At 36.6% G+C, this 18,868-nt stretch overlaps 1 protein-coding gene across 11 annotated transcripts in view; it reads right to left on the bottom strand.

Annotated features, from left to right (window-relative positions):
- LOC105212429 (uncharacterized) overlaps positions 1–18,868 on the bottom strand; it is a 442,313-nt gene that overhangs the window by 16,902 nt on the left and 406,543 nt on the right. For all 11 annotated transcript variants that reach the window (XM_054229606.1, XM_054229600.1, XM_054229595.1 and 8 more), the window contains 2 exons: positions 17,547–18,690; positions 17,400–17,442 (listed from right to left, as the gene is read on the bottom strand). In XM_054229606.1, the coding sequence (XP_054085581.1) occupies positions 17,400–17,442; positions 17,547–18,690 (1,187 nt within the window). The remainder of the gene's footprint in view (positions 1–17,399; positions 17,443–17,546; positions 18,691–18,868) is intronic.

Raw genomic sequence — 18,868 nt, 5'->3', positions numbered from 1 at the left:
GTATCTAAATATAAACATTCCAATGACATTCGAAGACAACAGACATTTTTAATTAAACATCTTCAATGGTTTATCAAGGAACATGAACTGTAGCTATATTTTTTTACCTACATTTACATATATATGTATGTCTGTTTTCAATGATACAACTTGTGTGAGGCAAAATGTTCAACAAACGGTACAGGATATGTGCGCATTTTTAGAATACTGTTAGTTAAAGTTAGTTTTGATATTCTCATTACTTGTTTAAGCGATGACGCAGACTTTAAATCATATTCGTACATTCAGATGGTTTCCATTCACACCTTACTCGTGGACATTTAAAAAGATGAGTGTACATATATGGAGGTAGATAAATATGTACACATACATCATTTACATATATGACCGTTCTGTGCAAAAGCAATTTAGGCCAGCAATGTAAACTTTGGGTACACCACCAAGGAAACCGCCTTCTGCGTGTGCGAACTTCCTTCCTTCATATCATCATCATCCAGGTCTGTTCAACCCTCTGACACATATACAGTGACTCAAACAAGTGTTCACATGTTTGCATAGTGATTTCGGTTAGCTTTATTTGAACTAAAAAACTAAAAATAGGAATTGAAAATTGGTATGGAAATTTAATCACTTTAGTATCCTCTTTAAAAGTTTTTTGGTTTTCTAAATTTCGATTAATCACAACAAGCCTGTGTCACCGCCTGAATTTAATGTAATAACATGCCAGACAGAATTCTTATTCGACCATAAAGCATCTAAGTATTCATTGGTTCCGATAACCTCTCTTTTCTTAAAACTTTATATCCGATATCATGCTGCTATTTAGTGGTCATTGTGTAGCCAGAATTTATTGATGTGGACGCGAGATTTCGGTTGAAAATATCGGTAAAATATTACGAATTTATCGTTCCATTATGCTGTCAAAGTATCTAATAATCATCAGAATCCGAATTCTTTCAATACCCATTGACGGCAGTTGAAGCCTAAACAATTTATTTTGGATTTATCTGACTAAATTACATTCGCCCAATCCTATTCGTTCCAATTCGCATTTTGCATAGCAAAATATAATGGAAGTAGTTTGTTAAGTGGCTTTGTTCTTCCTTAAAGTATTGAATACAGTTTCAACAGAAATGTTAATATTATGGTATTCCCCTAAGGACTTTTACAATTCGACTGTATTTTCATATTTTAAACATTTCAGATGTCTCAAAATGGTGTCCCGAATACTTAAAGATAGAAGAAATGATACTTCTCGAAAGATTATTGTTCTATCATTACTTTCTTGCACTCGGGTAAACGAAGGATAATAATGATATTGTGAAAACATGTGAACACTTGTTTGAGTGACGGTACGTCCACAGGTTTACATAATTCAGCAGTTCACGCGCTGTTTAGTTGTATGTTGCCACGTTAAGCGCGCTTTAAGTCAACGAGTGACTTATTGGATTTTTATTTTTAATTACTGGATAAAGTGGCTTCATGGGCCGCAGTAACAACAACAGCAAACAAATACACTTTGGCCTGTCGCTAAGAGTTTATTATTGGAAAAAGCGTATACAGTTAAATACGAGTATTTATAGGGGCCTTTAATGCGAGGGTGTGTATAACTGCTCGTAATTGCTCATTTAAGTGCACTTGTATGTAGGCATATTTATTATATACAATACACCTATAAATAATATGTATATATGTATATGCCTACAAGTTTCCGTAAATAAAAATAATAACAACAATGTAGACAGATGACAGCTATTTGCTTCAGAAGAGATAGGAACCTCTAGGAGTTTATATATACCACCTTATGTATATATGTATGGGTGCCTTTAAGTTATCGCTTAACTAAGTTAACTGTAAGTCAGTGCGTTTCTAAGGTAATTTGCTGTTGTTTTGTGTTAAACTTTTAACTTTGTAAGCGAGTTGAAATGCTAAATAATTGGATGGAAACAAAGTTGTGGGTATAATTAAGACGAAAACGTTGATTAATGCTCAAATGCGTACAAGGTCGCCAAAGTGAAGGATGAAAATATGTCTAAGTATTTCAAATGCATTGCAATAAATCCGATCTTTGAGTAAGTGATTGAGCAAGGTGAAATCTCTCTATATTAAAATGAATGAACAAACGAATGATAAATTTATATATCTTATTAGTTATGTATACATTAATTTAGTATTTCAAAATATTATTAAAAATTAATTAAAGTAAATAATTTAGGGTTGAAGTAACTTTATAAAAATTAAATCTACAATCCTTAAGCTTACTTTTCTGATTCACGCGTTTTGTCAACTAATTTTCTAATATTTTTGATTCATTCTAATGGACCTTATTAAATACAATAATGACAATAATAACTAATTTTATATTTTAAAGTATCTCATAATTAATTTGGCATTAAAAACATTTGAACTTTGGCCTTCAGTGGTCGTGATAAAAGCCTCTGCAGCGTGCACGAATACAAAGAGCTGCTAACCAAACACACCACCCACGAACAATGTAGCTTTGTAACTGAGCATTCAAGGTCGATTGCCCACCTGTTTGTGGTCGATGCTCAACCAAAGGATGAACATTAATTGAAAATGTAGTTTAGCGTGAAAACCAACTGCCCACAACACAGCTATTTATGTGCATGTAATTGTGAACAGCCAACGAAACACTTGCCATTGTGGCACACCATGGCGTATACTTTACGCACTGCTGATTAACTCTAGAGCATTCCAGTGCAATTTATGTCCTCTCTAAATTATATTTGATTGTTTTTCGAAAGTAATGAAGGCGTAAAACAATTAAGTTCATTATTAATTTGGAAGTGTAAATAGTTTAATTGATTTACCGGCAATTTATTTATTTTTCAAATTATTCCGCAACATGCAGTGAGGTCACTGTGTAAATGTCATTACTTTGCTCATTTGGCTTTACAGTAAATGCTGTGTTATGTTTAATTGAGTTTCTGTGGATTAAAAGGTTATATAATCTCATTGATTTTTAAGTGAAGCAACCTGAAGGGTAGCGGTGGCCGTTGTATCGGGTTGCTTGCTTGTAATCCAGTAATGGAATTTCTGCTATTGACAGAAACAGTACTCCCTTTCTTTGTGTGTTCGCTGTTAGTGTTATATACGGATGTGTGGCGTACTGTACATTAAAAGGTATGCCAGTTGTCATTGTATTGGATGGCTATCTTCTCGTATGCTATGAAGCTTTAATTAATATTGAGACATATACAGTTCAACTTGCCTAACTCGAATCACCATAATCCAAAACTTCAAGTTATAGAGACTTTCGTATTACGGAAGGTAATTTGTATGAACCTTGATTTCTATTGCCAATTCAAGAGTTCGAGATACGGAGAAATTTGAGTTATAGAAGTTCGAGTTATGGAAGTTCAACTGTATATACATAAGTAAGTAAGTATATTTCTCGATTGCTTCCTATTAGCTGCACTTATAGAGCATATATGTAAATATATGCAATTACTATGGTATTAGAACAACTAAATGCGAATATGAGATTGTTATGGCGTAATACGACGCTTTAACATTGATTTAAAGATTGAACAATTCTGATATTAGTTATAGATTTGTTTGTGGAAAACCCCACATTTAAATAGTATGAACTGAAGACGCATTAAAGAATTTTGATTCATATACATATATAAATTAATTAAATAAACGGAAAAAATATTGCAATAAAATTATGATCGATCCACCATTAATGGAGTTAACTTACAAAAACTCTGAACTAACTTCATACTAAACATTGTCAAACGCTATTCCTAAAAATAATATCGATAAATACATAATTATGAGTACACATTTTTAATATAAATAATGCATCGCATGCTTGCAAAGAAACTCACGGATACTGCGTATATTTCCACAACGAAATTAGCTCTCTTCATTAAATACACAACATTTCAATTTAATCTTTTCTGTCAACAACACATCTGTTCAAACATAATTATAATCCTGTTGCGATTATTTTAAATATTTCTCACAACATCAATTTCCGCAAACTTTGAGCACAATATTTGCATAATACAGACACACATATGAGTGCATAAACTGGCGTGCATGTGGGTGGCATGTCGTTGACATGATTGTTGAATTTTTAAGATTTTCTATTCAAGCGATGCTATATATTTATGTATATGCGTTGAAAAATAATGTTTTGTTTTCAAAGCTCAAATACCTATCGTAAAAAATTAGTTGAAAGCATTTTCACGCGCTCGTTCACCTCCTGTCAATGAGGCTGATCGACTTCGCTGGGGCCCGAAATATGGTCGTCTGTAGTAAAAGATTCCAGCATAAGAAAATACATCAAGCTACTTGGCTGTCTCCTGATCGAAACAGGCGGAACCAAATCGATCACGTTGTGATAGACGGAAGACATGTCTCCTGTGTTTTAGACGTGCGTACGCTCCGAGGACCAAATATAGACTCGGACCATTATCTGGTCGCAGCGAAGATACGCACCCGCCTCTGTGCAGCTAAGAATGCCCGCCAACAAACACAAGGAAGGTTCGACGTCGAAAAGCTGCAATCGCAACAGACAGCCACGAAATACTCTACTCGACTTGCACTCCTGCTCTCTGAGAGCACTCATCAGCATCTCGGTATAAGGGAACTGTGGAACGGCATCTCAAACTCACTGCGTACCGCTGCAGCCGAAACAATTGGTTTTCGGCAACGACAAAAAACAAGCTGGTACGATGAGGAGTGCCGTCTCGCAGCGGAGAGAAAACAGACTGCCTACCTCGCAACATTGCAAACGACCACAACACGTGCGGGATGGGATAGATACCGAGAGCTGAAGAGGGAAGCGAGACGCATTTGCAGACAAAAAAAGAAAGAGGCCGAAATGCGTGCGTACGAAGAGCTTGAGAAGCTGGCAGACAGAGGGAATGCTCGAAAATTTTATGAAAAAATGAAGCGACTTAACGAAGGTTTCAAGACCGGAGCATCCTCATGTAGAGACCAAGGTGGTAATCTGGTAACCGATGTCCAGGGCATACTGGGATTATGGAGGGAACACTTCTCCGACCTGCTGAATGGCAGTGAGAGTACAACACCAGGAGATGGCGAACCCGATCCCCCAATCGATGACGATGGAACAGATGTTCCATTACCCGACCATGAAGAAATTCGAATAGCAATTACCCGCTTGAAGAACAACAAAGCAGCGGGGGCCGATAGATTACCGGCAGAACTATTCAAATACGGCGGCGAAGAACTGATAAGGTGTATGCATCAGCTTCTTTGCAGAATATGGTCGGAAGAAAGCATGCCTGACGATTGGAATCTCAGTGTGCTCTGCCCAATCCATAAAAAGGGAGATCCCACAATCTGCGCCAATTACCGTGGGATCAGCCTCCTAAATATCGCATACAAGGTTCTATCGAGCGTATTGTGTGAAAGACTAAAGCCCACCGTCAACAAACTGATTGGACCTTATCAGTGTGGCTTTAGACCTGGAAAATCGACAACTGACCAGATATTCACCATGCGCCAAATCTTGGAAAAGACCCGAGAAAAGAGGATCGACACACACCACCTTTTTGTCGATTTTAAAGCTGCTTTCGACAGCACGAAAAGGAGTTGCCTTTACGCCGCGATGTCTGAATTTGGTATCCCCGCAAAACTAATACGGCTGTGTAAATTGACGTTGAGCAACACCAAAAGCTCCGTCATGATTGGGAAGGACCTCTCCGAGCCGTTCGATACCAAACGAGGTTTCAGACAAGGTGACTCACTATCGTGCGACTTCTTTAACCTGATGCTGGAAAAAATTATAAGAGCTGCAGAGCTAAACCGAGAAGGTACAATCTTCTACAAGAGTGTACAGCTCCTGGCGTACGCCGATGATATTGATATCATCGGAAGCAACAACCGCGCCGTTTGTTCTGCTTTTTCCCGCATGGATAAGGAGGCGAAGCGAATGGGTCTGGAGGTGAATGAGGACAAGACGAAATATCTCCTGTCATCAAACAAACAGTCGGCGCATTCGCGTCTTGGCTCCCACGTCACTGTTGACAGTCATAACTTCGAGGTCGTAGATAATTTCGTATACCTGGGAACCAGCATCAACAACACGAACAATGTCAGCCTCGAAATCCAGCGCAGAATAACTCTTGCCAACAGGTGCTACTTTGGACTGAGTAGGCAATGGAACAGTAAAGTCCTCTCTCGACGAACCAAAATCAAGCTCTACAAGTCGCTTATCATTCCCGTCCTGCTTTACGGTGCAGAAGCTTGGACGATGTCAACATCAGATGAGACGACACTAGGAGTTTTCGAGAGGAAAATTTTGCGCAAGATTTATGGTCCTCAGAACATTGGCAACGGCGAATACCGCAGACGATGGAACGATGAGCTGTACGAGTTATACGACGACATTGACATAGTTCAGCGAATAAAAAGACAGCGGCTACGCTGGCTAGGTCATGTTGTCCGAATGGACGAAAACACTCCAGCCCTGAAAGTGTTCGATGCAGTACCCGCCGGAGGAAGCCGAGGAAGGGGAAGGCCTCCACTCCGTTGGAGGGACCAGGTGGAGAGCGACCCGGTTACACTTGGGATCTCCAACTGGCGCCGAACTGCGAAGGAGAGAGACAGGTGGCGCACTATCGTCGATTCGGCTATAACCGGCTAAACGGTTGCAACGCCAATCACATACAAGGGGTTACATGGATTTCGTGGATTCACAATTTTTTTTTGTTTTTTGCTTATTAATTTCTCAAGAATATTATCCTAAATTTTCAAGTCGATCCGAATAATAGTTTCGGTGATATAGCCTTTGGAAGGTGTGCGCTCCAAGTCAGTTATTATTGTTACTGTAAACTTTAAACGCGTTTTCTCGAAACCGTGTTTTCAAAGTCGATTGTCAAATGTTCTCGAAAACTACTCAAGCGATCTTGATGGAATTTTGCATAGGTGTTCGAGATACAATTTACTCGTGCTTGAACGAAGGATTTTTTATTTTTTCAATTACAACTATTAAAAAAAAATGTCAATAAAATTTTACCGAAATTTTTATTGTGTTGAAAAAATGTCTGCCAAAATTCCAATTTTTAGTTTTTTTGTCTTTTCTTGGTTCAAACACGAGTCTTAGAACACTGATTTTTGGTTTTTCATTCTGATCCTGTCAGGAGTTATGCTGTCAATGCGGACGCACATTTTTTTCGAGGGGTCACCGGTAATTACGTCTCAATGGAGGAGTTTTAATTTTTTTTTTTGAAAATTTCAGAAATTATTCTTTAAATATGTAGCTATAAGACAGAAAAAAAATATTTGAATTAAATAAATAATTCTTAACATAGAAAAAAATTATTGAAAATAGGCCATTTTTTACCCGACAAAACCCATGTAACCCCTTAAACATCAAGATATTGACTAGGCATTTGAAAATCCAAAATAATTTGTGCATAATATAAGACAATTTTTGCATAAAAACTTTCATAATTACACATCCTCTGCAATATAATCCAATAATTAGTTCAATATCCAAATCTTTTCTATAGTTTTCATAAAATTTTTAACGAGACTAGATATGGCTTGTGTACTAAGTATTTTCCTGATCGGTCATATCTGACTCTGTTCACTGTTTTTTTATGTGTTTACTGTCAAAATTAATATATGGTTCTGAAAAACTTCCTGTGAAATTTTTAGGTTATGTCAAGTACAAAAAATACAAATTCCTGAAAACCAGAGTCGTACCATTTCCGTTATAACTCATGTAGTAGAAATTAATAATATTATTCCAAAAACTACACGGTACCTGTAGTAGGAATTTCAATAAATTTAGATACTGATCGAACTATTTTTAGTATGCATTTAGAGTAAGTATTGGTTTAATTGCTTCCATTGCGAACAATTACGATAAAATTAAGAGTAACTAGAGGTTAATAATAGAGAATTATTAAAAATATAATCCAAACAGCTCAAAATTCCCTATAATTTATATTTCTAAAATTAAACCAAAATAACTAAGGAAAAAACACAGAAAAGAGGTGAGCTTTTACACTCGAGGGATTTAAAATGAGCAAGCATTCACGCAAAAAGGACACACTTATGTTTGCAGCTGCTAAAAAGGTAGCAATGGCAACAAAGTGGATAAGTCAACTGAATTTAATTAATGTTGCTATTTTTGAAATTTTAAATTTCAAACAACTACATGTAAACGAAGCGCCGACACACACATACATTCACACAGAAATAGCGAAGCGGAATACTAACTGTTTTCCTTTTCCAATGTATGAATTTATAAATGCGCATTTGTTGAAGAGGATGTAGTATATACTGAGTGTGTTCTGTGATGTGTTTGTGAAAAGGGCGCCGCAACGTTCATGCCGCACATCGTCCATCGTCACTCAGTAAAGCAACAAGTGGAGCCACAAGTGGGCACATGCGATGACTCAATATTGTGTGTACAAATATGCGCATGTGTAAGCACAGGCAAAAAACGAGCATGCACTAAGCGGGGTATAAAATTCAACCTTAAAAGGGCGATAAAATACACTGAAACCGAAAGTGCGGACTTCGTTGCCAAGGACGAGAGAAATGTGTTTATTCGCACACTTGCAGTCAGAGACACACACACACATTTCTAAATGACATTAATGGGCATGCCTGCCAAGCAAATTGAAACTAGCAAGTTAATGTAATAGTATTTCAAAAGGGAGAGAGAAAGGAATAGAGGCGAGAGAGGAACAATTTCCCACAACTAAATCACTTTTGCCGTTATTCGATTAAACTCAATTGAATTTAGTAAATTTGCAACATTTAAAAAAGATAAATAAGAAGAAGTTATACTTCTCCTCTCTTTGGTTTTGAAAGATTGTTAGACCTGAAGTATTCTGAAAATTACAAAATTAATAACTCAGCGAGACAATTTTACCAATTTACCAAACAATAAATTAAAGCAGATGTGTTTTAAAATATTTATTTAAAGAGGTACAGCTGTCTATGTTTCTCAAATATTGGAGAAGCGAATAGAACAACAATTGGTCTAGATCATAAAAAATACAGATAGCAAGAGGTTTTGGTATTTTGTATAAAAAAATAAACGAAACGCACCTTCAAACTTCAATAGTAATTGTACGTAAAGATTTCCATTCTTATGGGAATGTCTTCATCTTATTCAGTTCAAGTGGATAGCTTACTTGTTGCTAAAGAAACGGTTGCTGGAAATTAATACTAGAATGTGTATGACGTCTGGTCAGAAAGCTTATGTCCTGATAAAAGAAATGTTCTATAAGAAATTATGGAACCAATAATTGAGTACAGTAGAAACTCGTTTATCCGGCCGTTTATACGGATTTGCGATTATCGGGACTACCAACCGCGACCAATTTATATGTACCAACGAATTCGTGATATAGCAGCAATGAAGAGAAAAAGTTGCTTACGGCAAATGACAATTACCAAATATTTTAAACCAAATTAAATTTATTACCTACCTACTTATTTCATGTTTACCAAATGCAAATTACCAAATACATATTGTAAACAAATTATTCGTACATACATACGTACCTAAATATTTTATTTCATGATTAATGCTGCAGTTTAGTATTATGTATGTAATGTAATCTAAGAAAATATGTACATACATACATAAGTAAGTGTTCATTTCTTAATAAACATTGATTTTCGTTGATATCTATTTGTTTTTCTTCATACATTCGATTATCCGGATTTTCGATTATCCGAATGCCAATCGACAACAATTAGTCCGGTTAATCGAGTTTCTACTGTATCTAAATTAGTTATACATATTTTGGAGAAAAATATATTTAACCTTTTTTCATGAAAATAAATAAATTATGGAGAGAGCTTGAAGAACCATCACTAACTATTGAAAATATGTAGAGTTTTAATGAATACGAATCCCTATTGGCTACACTTGCGTTGCGTATGAACGCTAAATTTATTTGTGCAACACCGGTCTGTCTCAATGTTTTTATTTACTTTTACGGGTTGTTTGTGTGTGTATGTTTTTAGCCCGACATGTGTTTACTCTTGACACAGCGTTGCATGATGTAGTGTGTTTTGGTAGATGTGTCCCTAAGTATAGTATTCTGTACGTGTGGTTGTATACAAAAGTATATAGCCGACTGATAATTATAAAAGGAGACAATAATTGTTGCAGACATGTGCATACGTTTATAGCATGCGAGCATTTAATTGCATGTCATGCGAGCTTAATGAGCGCTACTTCGGGTAGTAATTGATTAAAAGAGGCAGGAAAAAGCAAAGATTTTAAATGAGTGTAAATTGAAATTAAATAAATGTAATTTAATTAATTATATTATATATCAAATTTTATGTTTTTTTACTTCACAAATTCATTCGTATGTTTTGATGTATTGAAAAACGCGTATGAGCAGAACTTTTATTATATTTACGTGTTGTATGTGGTAATTTTAAAATAAATAACGCCAGCATGTACATCTGTGTATATGTAAATAATCATATTTATGTACGTGTTATTCTTTGAAATCATCTATAGGGAATATTCGCGTTGCTTCTTCTTCCACTTTTCGCATGCTTTTTGATTGCCTCGAAGGTGTGAGAAATGTAAGGCGGCAGGCGGCAATTGGCTTTCAGCGCCTTAGCATAATATTAATAATTTAATTCTCATTTGCGCATCGCTTAAGAAATGAATTCTTTTTTAGCTTTGCTTACTTCTTAAATACAGTAAGTGTTGGATACAAGTGAACAAGACATCCAAGTGGAAAGAATGCAATTATTTGGTAGATCTGGTAAAATTTTTTATGATGTGAATTACTTGTTAGGGAGGACTTCTTACAACATTGAAAGTGATTAATTAAATTAATATTTAAATATATGATACCTATATACTATTCTCGGCCTCTTTCAAGATCTTCGTGAGAAGTAATTTGAGGTCTATGAGGCTATGAACCCATTAATGCACCTTAAAAAATGATTATAAGTTGTAGAGCACTCTTTAAATTCCAAATTTTAGTTTGGCTTTCTAAATATATTATGTGAAAATCCGACTCTTAAATAAAATATTGCTTTTCAAATATTTTCCATGGCACTTTTTAACAAATTTTTCAAAATGTTTTTGTAAATATGGTAACATTAACATGCATTCAAAATTAATAATATGATTTATGAAATAAATAAATAGCGTGCCACAACTTAGCGCACTTCTGTAGTCACCAAGTACGGTGCCTCATCCTAGTGGCAACCAATATTGAACAGACTGCAGAAAAGAAACGAACATCAGAAAATATCATTAAATTCGCGAATTTTATTGCGATAAACACCACAAATTCCTAGAAAGCTACTCAAAATATCGTGCGTTTTTTCAATGTTATGGAAAACTACATAAATTAAGAGTAAAGCTAAAATATACCATAGCCGCTGGTACTTTGTCTTTGCATTTTTGAAAATTTATGGGTCTGTAGACATGTATTTTCTTTGGAATTTCTAACTGTTTTCACGGCTTGCCAGTGCAACGACTTTTCCACGCACATACGCATGCACCAATTGGTGAGTAAGTATGCTTGCGGGGCAATAACAATGGGACCCACCTGCGATTTTGCGTTCGCGCATTTTGCGCCATAATGCCTCTGCTTTGCGTTTTGGCCAGTTTTCGAATTTTTGTGAAAAGCTGCGAAAGAATTTATACTCGCGTATCGTTATCGACATGCGACGCTGCATTTTGATGGGCTGCGCGTTGGCCGCCGTTGGTGGCGGCGACGACGGCGGTGACACGGGCGGTTGTGAGACGTTAATGGTGCAGCCGAAAGTTATGCGATTCCGCGAATGAGTTTTCGTTCAGTTTTTAGCCGTTTTTGTTTTCGCAATTTCGTTTTTATAGTGTTTTGTTCTCACTGCGTAGCGAGTGAACAGCAGCGCGAGACTTTAATAAACAATTGAAATTGTTAAGAAACTATTTTTTCATTTGCGCCAACACTCACAAACGTACAATATGCAAGCGCATTAACTCACAGCGCCACTCACAAAATATTTCAAATTTCACGTATGACTTTGGCGCGCTATACATTCACTGCGTTTGCGTTCAGGTGGATTGGCCACTACTTCGCTAGCCAAAATTGAGCAATCAATCACAAAAAAGCGTTATTTCCTTGGCTCATTACGTATTTTCACATTGAAGTAGTTTGTTGCTAGCCACAAATTGTCGTTAAATTTTGAATGCGACCAAAATATTGTTTCACAAACGCTCTGAACGCCCGATGCTCCACAATATGAATATGAATTTGCTGCCGTCGCTTCGACGCGTCTATAATCAACGGAGCCTGTGAAAGCACTAATGAATATGCCAGCAACTTGGCGAAATGGTGTGCAAATGTGGCGCAACAGTGTGCTGACATGCCACTACCAATGCCATGTATATATATACACACAGAGGAGCAAAGGGGCGTTAGCGGGTATCACAGACACAGTCATTTGGGGCTGGTGCGACGGCGCTTTGACTTTGAAATCGGTAGTCGTATACTCGCATAGTTATCCATATGACAAACGCACCGTTAGACTGAGTGTCTAGCTGGCGGACTGGGCACTCGCCGATTGGCTTCTGGCATATGCCTTGTGCGCCGTGTCTCATCATCAACGACTATCTGGCTGGCTATGTTGCTGTTGTTGGCGCAGTGTAGGTGAATGTAAACAATGTCGAGTAGAGCGAGGCTGAGCAGCCGAGCGGTGGCACTACCTAGCCGAAGAGCCGAACGAATTCATCATCGTCATTGTAATCACATCGATACACGATAGTCAGTTCGCGCGCGCATTCGTTACGTTATTGCCACAAAAATGAAATATGCGGCTCAAACAAAAACAGCAAGCAACAACGACACCAACAAAAACAGTATGGCATTGAAGCTTCCGTTTCTTGTCTATGCAGTCGTATGCCGCTGGGTTCGTTGCTGTGGGTGGATGGGCGTGCGTGCGCGTGTCTAATATTGACAAGGACGAAGATTGTGTCGCTTTCAAATGTATGACGTCACGGTAGTGATGAAATGGCAATATATAAAAGCACGTTCTGTATGTGTGCGCATTTAAGTATTAGCTCATAATCATATGAGCTGCATTGTTTTGGTATTAATTAATAACTTCAGTTTTCTATTTATTTTCACTCTAAGCTCATTTTGCGTTTGTTTGAAACTTTTAGTTTCTGAGTTGCAACTACACTGTTGGAAGTTTCATATTCACAGTAATCATATTCACAGAATATTGTTCTATGTGATACATAAATAATGTGCGTAAAATGTGTAAAATTGACCTAACACAAGCTTATGTCAATTGAGGTCACACGGCGGATTCGATTGTTTGACGTATGTACTTACTGGATTTCAGGGAAATATTGAAAGGTTAAATTGATTTGAAATAAATTAGTTTATGGAAAAATTATAAACAGCTTAATATCTTAAACGCAAAAAAGTTGGAATTTGATATAATGTTTGAATAGAACTAGAGCTTACGACATTCTCATCCTGGTCCAAATTTAGAATGTATTTAACAATGTTTCTTGACGTCATGGACAACCATGAAAGTTGCGTTTTGTTTCTGACATTGCTTGTCCCAATCTTGTTTCCATCATTATAAATAAATGGCCGGCAAATAATATCTAAAACTATAACATTTTATTAAGCAGTGAGTTTTATCTAATCTTTGAAATAGAATTTCGTCTTCGAATTAAAAAGCGTTGAGTATTTTAAAACTCTCATCAAGTATAAATTCGTTTGCAGTTGAGATAATTTGAATTAAATTGAAAACAAATTATAGTATGGGCGACACGCTACATATGTACCTAGTAAGACCCTAAAACTATAAAAAATTAACCAAATCTCAAAAAGCATAACACACTTCTCTAATTTGCGTCCTAATTTTGTTCAATTTCATTATTTGAATGTTCTATTTAGTTTCAGACACTTCATGACCTTATTTATTTGGTCAATTTAGCTTACTAACCCACATCTGCCATGAATATATTTTTGCGCTGTACATTTAGTACTGTAATTTCCGGAAAGCAATTGCAGTATGTTAGTTAGTCTGGCTACGCAATATTTTGACCGCATTTCATTGTTATACACGTGCACATATATAAATATATAAATAATACAAACAGAGAACACTGTTAATTATTACATCGAATATTAAGTACTCTCCAGAAAAATTATAGTATTTCGGCTGATACGCAGAGTTTTCGACAATCGAAATTGTACGAAAATCAAAAGTGCAAAAAGATTACACCTTTAATAAGAAAACCTCATTTAAATTTTGTAAGCGTCGCACAGTGTGAGATTTAGTCAATCTAGCATCTCAAAATTAATTTTTATATGAAGTTGTAGAGATATGAACTTGAAATTTGGCACGATGGTTAAGGAGATTGTAAGCTTCAATATGGTGAAAGACAACTAGTTCCAACTAGTGTCAAAGGGGACTAGTTCCGAACTATCCTCAAAAACACTAGTGTCAAAGGGGACTAGTTCCGAACTATCCTCAAAAACACTAGTTGGGGACAATTTTTTTTTACACATTTTTATCCAAATTTCTTCTTTTTTTCTCTTCTAACTAAAACTTTTCGTTATATTGATATAAGCATCCACATACAACCATTTCTATAAAATTCTTCAAGTTTCGAACTTTAGTTTTCGATGATTCTTTGCAAAAGAGAAAAATAAAAGGTTAATGTTGTTTCAATGTTAAATTTATTGATATCTAAAACATAATAAAAAGGGAAAACTAAAACATCCAACGAAAGTTCTTAAAAGAATGGAAAATATTCAAAATAAGATTTTAATATTTGCTGAGTCTCTTTTTCTACAGGATCTCAGATACATTGCGGTAGCCATAGTTAATTGTTCCGAAGCTACATTTGATATTAACTCTATGCATTTCCGTTTTTGTGTACTCGAAGCACTTTCAGCAAACTCTTTTTCTCGCCTTCCGCGTTGAGGTATTTGTTTTGAAGCTGATGGTACGTGATCAAGAGCAAAATCAACAGCAGAAATTTTTGAACTTAGCCAAATAGCATTGTCATGCATAAATCTTGCTTTATCACGGTGAGATTTACTCCATCGCGATTGAAATTGGAAGCAAAGCTTTTTTATACGATCTTTAATTTTGGTATCGTCAACATCTGGTCCAAAAATTGATATAACGTGCTTTTCGACCGCTTCTGTTTTGTCGCTTTTCACCTTGTTCAACCAAATCCAAAATAGCTCCTCTCGCGATATTTCACTCATACTAAAAAAGGCAAAAAATGGGCAGGATTTTATTTTTTAAATTTGTTTTGGGCACATTAACAAAGATTATGCTGGCATTCCCATCACGGAACTCCATGGGACTTGGAAGTTCTAGTCTATCAAATATTTGAAAACTTTAAAATTTGTCTTACCTTTCAGGTGGTTATAAAACAATTTTTTCAAAATACTTGAGTGCAAAAATAAATATTGTATAAAACAAAAATTTTAAGTTTAAGTAATAACCTTCAATACAAAAAATATTTTAGGCCAAAATAACCACTCACAACTTCGACCTGATCACTCAAACTTTTGTGATCAATGCAAGCTTGCAAATCAATTGTAGCATGCTATGCAATTGTATGTGTTTGATAGCTGTTATCACGCTAATAACATTTTTTTATTCTATTTTGTGTTTGTTTTCGTAACAATTGGGGTCTCTTCTCACGTAAAAAAAAATATGAGCGAGTTACGAAAACATTTTTTTTTTTAATTTCGAGATGCTAGATTGACCAAATCTCACACTGTGCGTCGGTTACTTTTCCAGTTAAATTATTAACATTAAAAGTTGTTCACAACAACAAGGTTTCATGTATATTGTACAATATATTGCCGTGTCCACCTTAATGACTCTGTAATTATCCTGTAATTGTCATTTTAAGCCGACAATTGTTTATGTTAGTAAGTTCAGTAAATATTTGCAAATCTAACAAATGCCAAGAGACCATCCGCATAGCCTGAGAATAGGTAAGTGTGGGAGTACGGAGTAGCTATTCACAATGAAGATTAGGGTGGAGGCATTCTATCGCACTACAATTCGTACGCGCGGAACATGAACAGGCGAGTGAAAGGTAGGAGACAAAGGCATCAAGTGTTGATGACTTGACAGTTAATTGGATTTTGCATCTAAATTCTGTTCTATTCTTTTGAAAAGTCCGGAGGACTTTTGTCGGAAGTGCGCGCTCTGTGTATGTAAGTGTGTAGAGATGAAACCAAACCTTTATTAGTTCAGCAAGTCTCGCTAAACAAAAGACGCGACGGCGAAGATATAGAGCAAGCAAATGGAACTGCACAAGTCAGGCTCAAATAACCCATAGTCACTTTTTGATTGGTAAATCGGACGGTTCACAACTACGACTACTTCCCATATAACTCAATATTGAATTCTCATTCCTTCACTTTATAATATACTAGCAGACCGCTCCGGCTTCGCATGGGTTTAAACAAACATTTCAAAAGTTATAAGTTATAGGTTTTGAAATTTTGTTCAGCAAGTAGTTGCGAGCGCTCGTTACTCGACTCTTTGACATGCGATTGCGATGCGAAGAGAATGACTTGCAAGACGATTTTCAGTTTCAGATTAAGATTAAGATTAAGATTAAGAAGAGATTAAGATTCTCTTTTTGATACCCTCAATTGGGAACTATTTCCAGCAAGTTGAGATTCTAGGAATAAATATAGCCTATGTTACTCGGGGTGAATGTAGCTTTCCAATGGTGAAAGAATTTTTGAAATCAGCGTTTAATTGAGTTTATTCATTACAAACATACATACAAATCTTTATTATAGTAGTATAGTATTATATTGTAGTATAGATATATATGGAACCATTGAAGATAGCAAAATAAAAATTTACACAAATACTGTATATGATCTGTGGCATCACTTGTCGAAATCGGACTATAACATTTCAATGCCTCGGACATAGAATATGAAGAACTCAGTGTCTTAGGGTAAGTTTTCACCGAAAATATCGGTAAATCTCTCAGATAGCTTAATTTATTTCAGAGGGAATCTTTTTCTTCTAACAGTGTGTCTCTGTATCAAAAATGGTTAAAATCATAACTTCCCCTAGCTGCAATATACCTAATTATAGGTTTTTCAAAAATACGATGGGCAAGGTTAATATGTGAAATATCTTTTCCAAATTAAGTGAGCATATAATATTGGATATATAATTGGTGGTGACAATAAGTGAAATCGATTCAGGAATTATCTCATCTATATCTATATCTCATTATATGTGACGATTTTCTTTACTCTATTGAATTTTATGCCGAATATATGAGTCAGAGTCAAATTGTGTGTTATCTTTATAAAACTATAGCAATATATTGCGAGAGTATAAAATAGTCGGTTGCACACGAACTTAATTTTTTATGTTCCACTCACCTGCTAAGTATCGATCACTTTGCGATCGTGAGTATCGCAGCGTCTGAAATTAAAGAGAAATGTCAATGCAGTTAGTCAACTGTGTTGTTGTTAGTGGGTTTAAAAGAAACCAATTTTAATTAACTTCACATGGTATTTCCAACTCACCAACTTCTGCCCGGCAAAGTCATCACGTCTCGTCTTCTCCTGCTTCAGCAGTAATGGCGCCGAGTTCGACTTAGTCGTCAGCTCTTGTATTCCCAGACTTTCGTGTCCGCTGTGCAGTGATGCGCTACTTGGTGAGGGCAATTCTGCAAAATGAGTTGGCGACAACAAAGACTGGAACGGTTCCTGACGTAGCGCTAGCGATAGCTGACCACGCTCTCTACCACGTCCGTGCAAATGTTGATGCAACTTACGCGACAGTGGATGATGTTGTTGTGGATGCTGATGTTGCAATGGTGAGTACTGATAGTAGACAGCAGGTAGCGAGGAAGTATCTAGCGAGTGGCTGCGACATTTCTGTGCACGTCCACCACCGCCGTAAGGCATCATAATTGGTGTGGTCACAGCGCTAAGTTTACGACGTAGCACTACGCAGTTACTGCCAGTCGTTTCCTTAGCTGATGTGGAACCGTTACGACTGCCGCCGCCACCACTGCCACTGGCGCTGCTTGCATCGCCATCGTTGCATTCGCATTCGCAGTATGGACCAACTTCGAAATCATCATGGCCCTCATCATACTCATACGTTACATCGGATACATCTACACCGCCATCATCTACGGCTTCGGCCTTTTCGAGCGCATCATTGATGTCGATGCTATCGGTGTCATCTTGTCGCGTGCGTTGATGTTGACGATGACGTTGACGTGTGGCGCGTAGCATTTGCAGATGTTGAACCTTGTGTTTTAGCTTGTCTGCCGCTGTGGTAGCTGTTGGTGGTCTATGCAGCTGACGATGTTGATCGTCAATGTCATCGAGTGACTCATCGCCACCATTAATGGTAATTTCTTCATCGCCGCCATGAGGTTCATCGCATAGGCTGAGTACTTCTAAGAGGTCTGGATCATCGGAGGAGATAACTGAACCACTTTTCTGGAATTTCATTTTTCTTAGCGCATCCAAGCTGCTAATCGATTCATTGTCGTTGTGTTGCGACTTCCAATAGGAGATTTCTTTCGGTGGCGTTGCTGTACCAATGCCACTTTCATTGTTGTCATTATCTAGACCAGAGGAGTCGAGCGATATACCCGACTTACCGGAGCTGAGAACACCGGAAGCCTCTTCGCATGCCGAGGATGAAGTGGAGCTGAAAGCACAGAAAGAAAAGCTTTTAAATGTTGATAATAATGTCTTTTAAATTATAAAGGAAAGTGATTTAGATTTAGATTTAGTTAAAAGGCAAAAAATGGGTAACACAATTTAGATATTTTATATCTGAACTTAGTATAGTCAAATTTATCTGTTAGAATTAGTCAAATCTCTCT

Source organism: Zeugodacus cucurbitae, chromosome 2, assembly GCF_028554725.1.
Source record: "Zeugodacus cucurbitae isolate PBARC_wt_2022May chromosome 2, idZeuCucr1.2, whole genome shotgun sequence".
NCBI classification, from domain to species: Eukaryota; Metazoa; Arthropoda; class Insecta; order Diptera; family Tephritidae; genus Zeugodacus; species Zeugodacus cucurbitae.
Note: the sequence above shows the minus strand (reverse complement) of the source record. Positions and strands in the feature narration are given on the sequence as shown.